This window comes from Mauremys reevesii, linkage group 4 (assembly GCF_016161935.1).
Source record: "Mauremys reevesii isolate NIE-2019 linkage group 4, ASM1616193v1, whole genome shotgun sequence".
NCBI classification, from domain to species: domain Eukaryota; kingdom Metazoa; phylum Chordata; order Testudines; family Geoemydidae; genus Mauremys; species Mauremys reevesii.
This window is the reverse complement of record NC_052626.1, coordinates 80,521,472-80,535,694: the sequence shown is the minus strand read 5'-3', so window position 1 is coordinate 80,535,694 and position 14,223 is coordinate 80,521,472. Positions and strand designations below refer to the sequence as shown.

The window sequence follows — 14,223 nt, the reverse complement described above, 5'->3', positions numbered from 1 at the left end:
AGGCCCATACTGGGCAACTGAGGACAAAAAACACCTATTTGCACATGCAGCTAGCATTTTGCATATGCAAATGTAGAGTTTTACTCATGCAGCAGGAATGTGTGCATTTGTTTGGCTCACACATTGTGCTAGGACTGCGTAAGTTTGGCCCAACCATTCAAATACACAGTGCACAAAGGAGGAAGGGTAGATGAGATGAGAGACAGGACAGAGAGGTCTGGGATCAGGGAAAGAGTATGAGATGCGGGGGATGAGGGGGAGGAAGAAAGAAGGGGAGGTAAATGGGTGAGGGCTGGATAGACTGTGGATGAGGGAGAGAGGAAGGTCTCAGAGGAGAGGAATAGAAGGGAAGTAAAGGTACAGATGGAAGGAGAGAGAGAAGAGCAACAGAATAAGACACATTGAGAGAGAGAGAGAGAGACCCATATGTGCATGTTCTACCTATTACTAAGCTGGAAAGGAAAGAGAGACAAGAGGACTGTGGCAGCTTATACCCTGAGACATACATTTTCAGGTTCTCATTACTCCACATCAGGCTTTCCTGAGGTGGCAGAGGGAATGATTCCAACTACCTACAGAGAGAGCTTATTCCTCCCCTTCCCCCCAAACTCCACATAATGTTGGCTCGGTTAATAACTAATGCATTCAATATGCCTATGCACACACACATCTGGCTTGTGACTGCATCTCTTGTGTGCTCTGTGTGGATCTCCCACTATGCTCCCCTGTCTCAAACACACATGTAGGAAGCGGTAGATGGTGGGGAGATTATAAAGGGGGATGGGCAATCTGACTACTTCTCTGTGCAGTGCTTCAGGCTATATGGGCTGGCCAGGGACCAAAAGCTTTGATTAAACATTAGCTTAAGGAAACTGGTGGAGGCACGTGTTCTAAAGTAGATGGGCGTTGTAAAGTGTCCTTGACAATAGATTTGAATATCTGAGACCATTGTGGTCTTTGCTCTGTTCTAACTCGTGGTTGAGAGAATTGAGGCAAAGCAGCAACGCAGACTGAGAGCTGAGGAGGCTGAACATGAAGGTACCATTCTAGGTTGCTTTTCTTTTTAGAAGTAAACTGGGGGGAGGGAGGGCATTGTTCATCTTCCTAATTCTCTGCAGGACACGGGCTGTAAATTACATCTGGGAACAAAAGGTTGATGAGAGTAGAATCGGATGCCCAGCTTCCAAAGAGAGTGCTTTGCCCTCAAGCCAAAAAAGCAGACTCTGTTATCCCCTCCCTGTCAGCTCCTGGAGCCCAAGGAAAGGTGTACTCCAGCAGTGTTTGCTACAATGAAACTTTAGGACCATTTCCATTATAAAACCTTGTTTCAGGATTAGCCATGACAATTAAAGCTAGGCTGAAATTTAGCAAACAAGATTTCAGAGTGGGAACAGAGAAGCAAAACAGATTAAACAGAGGATCCCAGTGCACACCCCCCTGTGATTATAGGTAAGGGTAAAAAAAGGTTTTGAAAATGAAACCATCTTACTCTGAATCACAGGACATCTTACCGTAAGCTAAGGTTCAGTTAAAAATTTTGCACTGCAACCCACTTAAACAATGTTATTATTCTACTTTGAATAAAGTTTCACTGTATTCAGGATTACTCAAAGAGGGTTCTATTGTGCGTCTACACCGTGTGTGTGTGTGGTTGGGAAATTATTTTTATTCCCACAAAAAAGTCAACAAATATTTTTTCTTTGAAATATTTTTAGGTTTTGGTGCTAAGTGAAAAATTTTATGTTAAAACTGAAAAATTTTTGGCTTTCAAAATTTCATTTTTTTCAACAAAATCTCTATTTTTTTAACAGAAAAGAATTTTGTTGTTGCAAACATTTGTTTCATGGGGAAATTATTTCCCATAAATAAAGTCCACTTTGATTTTTATTTGACAAACTGTAATATACACATTAAGATATACATCCTTATATGCATATAAACACAAATACCATGGTAAAATCCTGGCCCCATTGAAGTCAATGGGACTTTTGCCATTGACTACAATGGGACCAGAATTTCACGCTATAAGAGGATCCCAGTGCACATATCTTTTTTATACTGCTGTAAGTCACATACACAGTTTTACTAGAGGTCAAAAATATATGCAGAATCCATAATAATGGTTTTATCAGCATGAATTGGTGATGGCTACATTACTATGAATGATGAAACAAAGAATGAATTATTCAGGTACTTGAATGAATGGTAAAACTTCTATAGTACTTGGTACCATTTTGCATTCTATACCATATTCCAGATGTTTTACAGAAAAACCATTTTAGAAAAGTTTAACATTTTTAGTTGTGTCATTTTTTGATGTTTTTCTGTCTTTGTAGCCAAGTTCTTTGAGTGCCATGAATCCAGCTGTACAGAGGAGAGATAGAGTAAAAAAATTCTAAGAAATATATTTTAGAAACCTCTAATATTTGCATATAGAAATATCCTTTTGGTACCTAATAATTTCATGGGACCAAATTCTCAATTCTGGGGGAGGGATAGCTCAGTGGTTTGAGCATTGGCCTGCTAAACCCAGGGTTGTAAGTTCAATCCTTGAGGGGGCCACTTAGGGATCTGGGGCAAAAATTGGTCCTGCTAGTGAAGGCAGGGGGCTGGACTCAAGGTCCTTTCCAGTTCTAGGAGATTGGCATATCTCCAATTATAAAGTTTATAAAGGTAAATCAGTGAAGTGCCATCAAAGTCAATGGCATTATACTGATTTATATCAGTTGAGGATCTGGCCCAGGGTTTTTATGTGCCTATGTCATGGCGCTGTCTCAGGTTAAACACAAGTGCTGCATGTTCCACTAAAACGGTAGGCAATTCGTTTCGCCAATGTCATAAAGCTTCCTTTTCTAGCCCTCTAGCATTGTGAACCCTAAATCTGAGCTAAATTGTGATCAACCTATGCCTCAGGCCAATGTATTTTGGGGGGAGAAATTCCACATTTGGGTTGAAAAGAAGGAAATAGTTTTGTGCCAGGTATTGTTTAACAGCAACTGTTTGAAGCTGCTTAATAGTTTGGAATGTTAGAATAAGTCCCAGGGAGATGAATTAGTGGGCAGAGGGCAGGTGAGGTGGAAAAAAGTACATACTAAATGCAATTTATCGCCTGGCTCTGCAGTTTATCACATGAGGTGACATCCATGTGATAAATTGCATTTATCATGTACCTCTGACTGCCTCTCTTGAACTATGCACTAATCCATCTATGCACCTGGACTACTTATAACATTCCAAATCCCTGTACAGTCCCATACAACAATCTACCAAAGAAATATTTTCCAACCAAACCCCACCCCAGTGTGGAATTTTCCCCAAAATTACGCTATTCCGAGCTGCAGGATAGACAATATTCAGTCCTAGATGAGTGATGGGTTTGAGATCTGTTGTCTTGGGACCCACAGAGGCTAGAAGTGGAAGCTTTATTCCAATAGAAAGCCAAGAATTCCCATTTCCAGGGGGAAAAGGCTTTTGAGAAAGATCCTCAACCACTGTAAATTGGCATAGTTTCTATGAAGTCAATGGAACTCTCCATTTTACAGCAGCTGAAGAGCTGGCTTTTTGTTTCTAACTCTGGTTGGGCCTTAAAACAATGATGTTTTATGTATAAAAACAGATGTTTCATGTAGTTTTTTAGAGTTTTTACAAAATTAGTTATATGTTTTCCTTCCAATGAGTGAAGTCCAATTTAGACACATAGGGCCAAATTTTTGAAAATCCCACTAGGTGTCTATATCCTAGAACACCTAAACCTTTGATAATCTGGCCCATAGGCCAAAGGCAGTCTAGCTTTGCAAGTGGAGAAATACAGGATAGAATACACTCACAATAGGCTATAAGCCTATGAACAATACACATTTTCTTTTGAAACAATAAGGAGCAGAGAGGTTATTTTACCTCTGCATTTGATACTAGTGCAACCTCTGCTGGAATACTGTGACCAGGTCTGGTGTCCCCATTCGAAAAGGATGTTGATAAATTGGAGAGTGCTCAGAGAAGAGCCACGGGAATGATTAAAAAATTAGAAAACATGCCTAAACAAAGAGAAATCAATATATCCACACAGTGAAATATGTTTAAAGTATAACTTTGAAGTTGTAAGATCCATAAGAAACAAAACTCTGCATGATATGAGGAAAGGCTTCCATTTTGACCATGTCCCATTAGATATTCTAGAGCTGTTGCTAAAATTGGGGCTAGCTGAGGAAGGGGCAGCTAGCCAACTTTTTGTTTGTTTTATTAGAAATGTTTACAAAAGCAGTCACTGCTCTCAGTAGATTCATTGTGTCTGCATTGTGAATACTCCCAGAACCTAACTTCACTCTGGATTTTCTATTTCATATAATGGAATTAGATAATCGAAAGACTTATTAGATGATCCAGTTTCATTGTCTCTCACCATCCTGGCCTAATCCAGTGCTTTATAATACATTTCCTAGGGATTTGTCCAATCTAGTTTGAAAGGTGCCCCAGATTGGGACCTTCCATCACTTTCCTTTGGAGACCATTTAAGAGTGTCCTTGAACCCTCCTCTATTTGCCAATTGAGAACTTGCTGTTCCCCTGTATGTGAAAGCACTGGGTCTCCTGCTAAGTTTTACAGGCACATCCTGAAACACAGTGTGTTGTTTCCCAAATCACATTAAAAAGAGAAAGTCCTGAAATTTCCTTTGTTCTGTAAAGATTTAGTGCCTGTGGCTGGGAGAACCTGTGCTCTGCACTTTTCCATTGTTTGTCTTATGCAAAACTAAAAATGTATATAAAAGATCTTTAATGTGTGTAACAGATGGTTCAACAGTATCAATAGTAAAATGATATAGAAACTTTAATCTCTAGGTTGCTCACTGAAATCTAGCCCTGATCAATCATAGAATTGTAGGACAGGAAGGGAGCTCGGGAGGTCTTCTAGTCCAGTCCCCTACACTCAAATATTATCAAAAGTGACTGAAAGCCATTGCCATCTCCTTGTTGTTAAAGGTTGATGTGTAATGGTCATTGTGGTCTCTGCCCAGTGCCGAGTAAAGTGATGACTACTTCATGTGAGCCACCACTATAACACATCAGATGGGAGATGGAGCTATGGCTGGACTGTGCAGCATGAACAGGAGAGGGCAGGATGGTGGTAGCTTACACGTTCAGTGCCCATGTTGTACCCTCCCTTGCATAAACATTCATTGGCACCTTTCAACTGCATTAAATTAACATAAAACCCCACACTGCAATGAGTATATGCACATATAGAAAATAGAAAGTGTCAGACTTTCACTGACTCTTCCATTGTCTTTTGGTAATAAAGTCCTTCCCCCTTACACCATAAAAATAAGGAATCATTGGTTTCAACCCAGCTCCCAGTGAGTGTCTGATGTCTCTGACACAAAACAACCCACCATTATAACTGGCACTATTTACTTCTCTTGTTGGCGATGTCTGCAGAGAGGCCACGAATTGAATGGGCCATGGAGAGTGAGCTGTACGCTCATACTTACTGCAGTGGTGGTGTCTCCAGATCAGAACAGAAGCATGTTGGCAGAAGGTAAGTGTGAAGGAAATCTAATCTACCTGTGCTTCACCTGGACACCATACCCCTGTGCTGTCACTCTAGTGCTTTTTCAGCAGTGCTAAATTCATTGGAAAATGAGGGAGAGAAAATGGAAAGAGAAAAATGTCATTTAGAAATGTTCGGAGCGTTGAGGATGTTTGGGTGGGTTTCTAAAACTCAGATATTTTATGTTCTCCTGCCTCTTATAATAAAGAGGTTTTTAAACAGGCTAAGGGAGTGGATGCTGATAAGTCAGTCAGCTAACTCGTGAGATGTTGCAGAAACTTTCCAACGAAGAAGCAGTAATATTATACTCATGAGTAAAAGTTTTGGTGCCTCTTTAAAACCCTGCTGGAGCTGCTTACTCAGTAGCTTCCCCTCACCCCCTCCTCTTGCTCTGTCTAGTTTTGTTTCAATATGGGTGTGACTTTTGGTTCAGCTCCCCCTCCCTGTTATGTCACTGCTTCAATTTCTTTAGAATCTGAATAAAAACTGCAGCAAACTTCAGAGCTCATTGATTGCAGGCTGAACTAGGCTTTTTTCATTTGTGCACCCTTCAAGGATCTCCTTAGTTTTGGCAAAGTAACTCTGAAGAAACAATGAGCAGGTTCTTGTTGTGTGCAACTTTTGGATTATGCTTGCTGCAGCTTTGTCTAGCAGAGACACGTAAGTAGTGTATGAATGAAAAGTCTAAAGTTTGCTAATAAGTTATGCTTCAGACAGCAGCTGCTAGCCAACCAGCCTGCTTCTCACACTAGCGCATTTTTGAGTAAAGTTTTATTATCTGTAAGTTATTTTCCAGTGAAAATCATACCAAATTATACTTGTGCTGTTTTTCTTTTTACATGCAAGAAAAAAGAGTGTATGTTAAGCACAGCTACAAAAACTTGAGAAGTTAACTGTAGTTAATCAAAATTAAGTTTAAACTGAGAACTGAAGTACCATAGGCAACTGATCTTCAGCAGAACTGTTCTAAATTAAACTGTAGAAACTGCTGTTGTTTATTTATTTTGCTATACCAATGTTGTAAAGCAGACAGTTGGGGGGGGGGGGGAACCCAACCCTCCTGGCATACAATAGCTGTATTATTAGGTTCACACAAGCTGAACTAAAGGCTAATGAATACCGGGTTGGGATGCAAAAACTAGGACAGGCATGCTGAAAAGAAACTTAACTGCTATGAACTGTGACTGAAATCTGGAAGGGGTTTTATGTCCATGGTGCTTTTTTCTGACCTATCTCTAAAGCTTTCTTTTGGGGTTAACTGGGGAGGGTTTGGAGCAAACCAAGGAGTTTGATGGAGATGAGCAAGCCGCTTTTGTATACTTTTATAGTGTGACTACCAATACCAGAATAAATAACTTCTTTCAGAAATAAAAGCACTCCATTTTTAAAAATCTGAAAATCAGATGCCCAGGAAGACAAAATGACCTTAAAATTTGAGGTGGTGTAGGCACAACTGTGTTTGGGGGAAATAGCTGTGCCTTTAACAGAGTCCCATTGTAACAGAAATTGCCTTGAGTTGGTTTGGAGGGAAACAATTATCCTTCCACCTTGGTTTTCTACTAGCCAGTTCTTGGTAATCTAACAAAATCCATTTGTCATAGACACTGTCACCTCGGTGCTTTTATGTTTACCTCTTGTTTACTCGAGCACCAATAAATGGCTCCAGTTGTGCAGATCAGTGAATGGGTGTGTCAGAATGAACAATTCCAGACACATCAGTGATAGCCGGAGAAGCCTTATGCATTGCCTTCTGAAATATTTTTCCCGTTATACTAAGTGTACATTTCATACTAAAATCAAAGACTTGGATAATTCATTTAGGCTCAGGTAGAAGGACTGGAGGCTTGTCTGAGGTATATCTGAGGCGAGGCTAGAACTTCGACTTTGATTTAGCATGTGTATATACTGTATAATGATTAAGATGATTTGGTTATCCTTTGCTCAATTAATTTATCCTTTTATGAACTGCCAAAAGTGCCATAAATAAACACAATCTGCACTTACTCTGGGGATAACACTTTTTCTGTGAGAGAGAGAGAGAGAGAAGAAAACCCCATAATCTAGTCCTCAGTGCAGTTAGGAAACACATGTCAAGCTTCACGTATGCCCCACAGGAAAGTTTCCTTAGAGGCTTAGCAGGGTATTAGTTTATAGCTACAGTATATTTTACTTGGTATGCAGTGCATTCCAACCTGCCTTTGTAGTCATTAATGATTTTAAAACTGCAGCCGATTTTTTTATAGCATCCTTCTTACAGTACATCACAAAATACTAGCAGTTATATTTGGAACATATTTAAAAGAAAGGACCTGAAGTGCAAAATTCAGATTTGGTCCCAATTTTGAATTCTTCTAAAGTTTGGAAATGTTTGAATCTCAAATTTTGGTTCAAACCGATCTCTGATACTCTAGTTTGCTTACCAGGTCTCAGTTGCAGGCTGGGTAGGTTTCACTCATTCAGTTGGGAAGTGATGATGACAATGATTAATATTTAAGCAGAGTTAGGACTTGTTTAAACAAAGTTGTTCCTGCTTAAGAAATCCCAATTAACTCCACGAATGGATACTTTTATTCTGGAACAACAGTGTCAGCACATGGAGTTATTCAGGAAAAACTGTTGCACTTTAAATTACCATAATCTGTGTCAACTCTTAAGTGTAGACAAGCTCTTAGAGTCAAGGCATGGGGCCTGCAAATATGGTAGCTAATGGAAAGATCAGGATCAATGGACACCGATTGCTGTCTTCAGATTAGAGCCCAATTCTAGAGCCCAGGAGGTAGGTAAGAGGACATCCTATCTGGAGACTCCCTCCACCCCCACCACAAAACCTATATAAGCCAATTGCCTCCAAACTCTTTGCATCTAGTTGGGTAGCATAAGTGTGAATGGTGACAGAATATGACCCTAAACTGGAAGAAGATGGAGTGGTACCAGAGATCTAAGATGCAAAGAAAAAGGAGAGCTGGGAATGTCATTGAGAGAGAGAGAGGCAGAATGCCCATCTGCATAGAAGTGGTGGCCAAAGTTGCACCACAAGAGGAGGTGAAAAGAAAGGGATACTATAATTTATCAATCAGTCAAAGAGAGAAAGGGATCCTACCTGCCATTTAGGCTATATAACTCTAATGCAAAACTGTACATAAAACAATTCAAACAAGCCCGTTGTGCTAGTTTATTTCAGGAAGGATGTAACATTGTATACCTTGGCTAGTCTCCCAAAGCTCTCAGTAACTAGATTTTAATAAAGATTGTCTTGAGCTGCCATTGTCGTTTAATGGAAAGGGTACAAATCTGCCCTTAGGCTCTCTGTGCCAAGCCAACAGACCGCAGTTGCGGATATACCAAGGGAGCGGGAGTGAGGCTTAAATGAGGGCAGCTGGGGGTGGGAGAGAATGGCATCACAGTGCTGAAAACCCTTTAAGCTAAGCTCTCTTACACACATGGTGTGTTGTTGCATGTAGTGTTGTTGAAGCAACTCATCATTTCAGCTAAGATTAAGTGAAGGATCAGAACCATATCTGAGATATGTCTTCGCCTGTGGGACTATGCCCTGCACTCTTAAGGACCTGGACTTGAAACATTATTATTATTATTTCTGCTGCTATTTATATTGCACCACAAATGGACACAGGGTTCTTCAGTAGTTAGAGTTGCCAAACAATGCTCATAATCCTTGTGCAGAAGAGCTTAGAGACCATACAGAACGATAAGGTGTAGGCTGTCGTGCTGCCATTCCAGCGAGATTGCTTTGTGGAACAGATCGGTTCTCGGGCCTATTTTCAAGGAGAAAAGGGACGTGGGTTGTTGTCCTTACTTGGATAACTGCAAAGATGTTTCAAATTTAAAGGGAAGCATGGAAGACACCAAGAAGGTGAAAAGGAGATGAAGGGAGTAGTCAAGAGGGACGCTTGGATGACATGTAAGGAGTATTGTAAAAGGTGACTATGGACCGAGAGATAGGGTGCAGGTATGGAGCTCTTTGAATGAGAAGAGAAGTCTGACATTTATTTATATGGGAAGAATAGAGGAAACTAATGGGGAGGTAGAAGAATTGGGAAGCTGTTGTCAGAAAAGCAGTAAAATAAGATGGATAAGAGGGATGAGAAGTAGAGTCCAGAGAGAAGAGAGGTTTCAGTAATACAGCTGGGATATAGCTAGAGCATAGTTTACAGATTTGACAGTAGGGTTAAAGAGAAAGAAATAAATTTTGTAGACACTGTAGAGCAGGGGTGGCCAACCTGTGGCTCTGGAGCCACATGCGGCTCTTCAGAAGTTAATATGCAGCTCCTTGTATAGGCACCAACTCCGGGGCTGGAACTACAGGCGCCAACTTTCCAATGGGCCAGGGGGTGCTCACTGCTCAACTCCTGGCTCTGCCACAGGTGCTGGGAGGGGAAGGTGCTGATCAGTGGGGCTGCCAGTGGGCAGGAGGTGCTGGGAGCGGGGGCAGGGGGGAGCTGATGGAGGGGCTACTGATGTATTATTGTGACTCTTTGGCAATGTACATTGGTAAATTCTGGCTCCTTCTCAGGCACAGTTTGTCCACCCCGCTGTAGAGGATTTGGTGAAGGTCTGGATATGAGCAGATTCACAGACAAAAATTAGGCAGTAGAAAATGGTAGTGTTGTTGCCAGAGAAGAGATGGTTTGATAGAAACATAGTTTAGTTTTGAACATATTAAGCTTCAGGAAACATCAGAGAAAGAGGCAGACTAAACAGAGGTGGGGAAAAGAAATCGTCATCAGAGAAGTGATGCCCATGATTTTGAAAAAGATGGAATCTAAAGGGACAAGGACTCTGACAGTTTTTTAGCAGCCCTTTTCCATTCCAACTACTGTACTCTTGTATATTTGGTGTTTCTGGCTGTGAGAGTGAATGATCCTTTCAAAATACAGAGTATAATCAAATTTTCATAATTGTCTACTGTGTAATGTAATTTGACAGAGAGGATAATAATGGAACAGGCACTGCCCGCTGTAATATTCTTACCTAAATTGAAAAAGAATGCAACAGTGCATTGGCCCGACAAATCAATACCAGTCAAAGTTTGGATTGGCTACAAGAAACAGTGAAGTTCCCTATTGTGGCTTTGATCAAGCAGTAACATTATCTGTATAGTGCCTTTAATGGCAACAATAGCCCACAATTTTCAAAGATCAGTGCTGCCGGTCTGAAAAATAGTTCAGATATAAGCGCTACAAATCTCTTAACGCCAGTTAGTAAACAAGAACATACTACTAGCCTTAATCAAATACTCGTGTTAGTTTTAACACTGGAATTCATGTAGTAGATCCACTTAGGGTGACCAGATGTCCCATTTTTAAAGGAACAGTCATGCTTTTCGGGGAATTTTTCTTATATAGGCGCCTATTACCCTCCCCCCCCTCCCGTTTTTTCACAGTTGCTATCTGGTCACTCTAGATCCACTGAAGTTTAAATTTAATCTTGAAAGTCAACAAAAGTCAGGGTTGAATTATTAATGGGAATTGGAGAGAGGATATGGAGTTTTTCATCACTAGCTCCCTGTTTTAAAAGGGGCCATCATTAGTACCTGGTATAATTCATCTCCTGTCCACTAATTTTTTTGCCTTTAATCACAAAATCATCCTTCTTCCCTAATACATTTGGTGGTTTTCAGGCCATTCTTTATGGATTATTGGCAATTGACATCACCAGTCTTTTTGGTATAATTGATAATCATTTCTCAGGCAAATCCAGCAGTTCACTGGACTGTTAAATCACAATTGCCTGTCACTCATAAAGAAGCAATAATCCCTGCAAAGAAAGCCTTACTGCCTCCATTAAGTTGGTATCTAATTCATAATGGCTACCATGGCTGTTGTTACAATCCCGGTAGCAAAGCAGTGAGTGTCAAATCTAAGTGCTTTTCAGTTCCTTACCCTTCAAACCACAAACTATCTCCCCTGCAGTGGTATCAGCTAAAACAGTAGCAGCTGGCTGTGATTTTCCTGTGCTGGAGCTGACCCCACCCAAAGCACGGAAGGGGAATTTCCGCATATGAATGAATCAGAGAAGAGTAACAAGAAATGACAAAGAGAAGGGGGTTTCTTAGAGGAGTTTCTCTCTCAAATTGAAACTCCAGCTAATTCCAATGCATTTGGTCGATGTGTAGTTCCATGACTTGGTCCCGGCGCAGGCGCCGGCCATTGTTGTCTTCTGTTCTCTCTCTCTCTGTCGCGATTTCTTGTGTGGCAAATGGAGCCCGCTGCTGAGGACTCTGCTGGATGAGTGTCACCAGCACAACACGTTAAAGCACTGAGTGGTGTCACATACATCATGGAAAGTCTGGGGGACGGAGCAGTGGCTGCAGAACTTTCGTATGAGAAAAGCCACTTTCATGGGACTGGATGTTTGCAAGGCAATTAATCGCATCCTGCTAAGAAAAGACCGTGACTCTGGGGGCGTGCAGGACATTGTGATGGATGGCTTTGCAATGGGTCCTAACTGTGGGAGGGAGCGATAGATGGGACGCATATTCCTATTCTGCCCCCACCTGGCATCCCAGCTGTTGTGGATCACAGCGTTTCATTGATTTTTACACAGGCTGGCCTGAAAGGTGCATGATGCATCTTCTGAACAGTGGCCTGCTGTTCAAGAGATGCAGGCAGTTTTTTTTTCACACAGGGAGATCACAGTAGGGGATGTCGAAATGCCCACTGTGATCCTTGCCACCGAGGTTCAAGTCCTGGAGGCTGAATATGCACAGCCAGAGAGCAGGAGAGAGAGAGGCCACAGGCAGCTTCAAGGATTAGGGATGGAGGGAGGAGGAATTTGAGGAGGGCCAAAGCCAATGTTTAATGTGCTGCCTTTTGGGAGTGAATTGCACTGCTACACTGTTATTCTATTATCCATAATAATAATATGATTTGCAGTGCCTTGTTCTTTCACTCTGCTATATAATAAACTTTTTTCAAAAAGCCAATTGTTTTTTTGAAAAAAAAAAAGACAGACAGACAGACACACAACATCATTAACACACAAGGGCAAGGGTGTGGGTTGGTGAACTGTGTACAGTCAAGTTTTTGCATATGCCATGTCTGGATTGCTGTTTAATGAATCCTGCACTTCAGGGTGCATATACTGCATGTGATGGGGGTTGAATGGTGACTCTATAGACTCCGCTGGCGCTCCAGGATTTCTTTTCTCTCTGCAGAGTGCTGAAGAGAAGTTTTTTTTGCATGTCCTCCTCTCTTTTTTTTTTTTTTTTTTTTTTTTGAAAGCCTGTGTGATGTGATCTGGGCAGTCAGTCAGGGTCACAGTACACACACACACAACAACACAACAACACACGCAGCATTATATCCACTATCTCCAGACATGAATTGTTACACTGAGAGGAGTTCTCACTTGCAAGTTCTCACTTGCATTCTTTATCAAAAAGGAAAACACAACAGAAGCCACGAAATGGTGCTAGAGGGGTTGTGTGAAGAGCAGATGCAGGGTGATCTTATCTCCCTATCTCTTCATAAGAGTCTCCCAACATTTTTCACAGGACTTAATCCTGGAAGCATCCAACCCCTTCCTCTCCAGAAACATTTCCACCCAGAAAATAAATGTCCCCCAGCCCCTGCCAGAAGTGTCCATCGTTACCTGGGATTGCAGTGGGCTTTCACCCTGCATTGTAGTGCGTCCGTTGATGGCCCTATCCAGCATGTCCCTTGATATCTGCTCAACTGATGAGTCCTGCAATTCACCTTGCTCCATGCCTGCTGCTTCGTTTGCGCGTGGATGCATACCTGTAACCTGTAACTGATTAACTGATTGCACTCCACACCTGGCTGCAGCAAACAGGAAGGAGATTTACCTGAGGCAAGAGCAGTAGAGTGCAAAACTGATGTGCAGAGGCTGAACAGGAATCTGGGATAGCCTTATTCCCTGGAGGACAGGTAAAGCGCTGGTGAGTTGGTTTCCCTTCTAATGATGTTTGCATCAGTATTTAGAGTCTGTGGGTAGTATTAACAAGGGAATTGAACTCTCTTATGCACCCAAGAGATGCAGATCATATCCTTGGGGTTTTCCAATCAGCCTGCATTACAACGCCAGTTATGTTGTACAATGCAATGCAGCTTATTTGTGTACATCTTTTATCCGCTGTGTCACAAAGCAAAAAAGATGGGATTAAAACAAGTTAAAGGGCGGGTCTCATTTAATTATTCACACTGAAGCTGAAGCAATCACACTAATTCAAAGTAAAAATCACAGGGAAGACCTGCATTTTTAATATATCCACAGCTGGAAAGTATATAGGTTGGCTTTTTTTTTTTACTCATGACAGAACTCATCTCAGTGGGCTTGGAATCTCTGTGATCATTGGAACTCCATGCACTACCAAACCACTGTTGCACACTAATACACTGTGCTGTGTGTTTGCAAAAATAATATCAAGCTGTGGTAAAACTTCCATATCTGTTGCTGCAAATAAAGCTGTTAAAAAAGCAGCTTACGATGGGTATATAAAAGGATTCCACTGTGGTGCACGCTGACAGCTGACTTGGAAAAGAATATTGAACAGTGGTGGTCAACTACACTAGTGGTTCTCAACCAGAGGTGTGTGTACCCCTGGTGGGTATGCAGAGGTCTTTCAGGGGGTATGCCAACTCATCTAGATCAGTGTTTCTCAACCTGGGAAGGTTGTGGGAAGTTTTTTTGAGGGGAAGG

At 41.5% G+C, this 14,223-nt stretch overlaps 1 protein-coding gene across 9 annotated transcripts in view; it reads left to right on the top strand.

The window, feature by feature from the left end:
• Nucleotides 1-881: 881 nt before the first annotated feature.
• Nucleotides 882-14,223, top strand: part of CD44 (CD44 molecule (Indian blood group)) — a 101,276-nt gene continuing 87,934 nt past the window's right edge. For 8 of the 9 annotated variants that reach the window (XM_039537162.1, XM_039537168.1, XM_039537166.1 and 5 more), the window contains exons 1-2: nucleotides 882-1,038; nucleotides 5,433-5,532. In XM_039537162.1, coding sequence (XP_039393096.1) covers nucleotides 1,033-1,038; nucleotides 5,433-5,532 — 106 coding nt within the window. In that variant the 5' untranslated portion in view covers nucleotides 882-1,032. Of the gene's footprint in view, nucleotides 1,039-5,432; nucleotides 5,533-6,029; nucleotides 6,205-14,223 lie in introns of those variants that run through there. The other variant, XM_039537164.1, reaches the window with a different exon arrangement.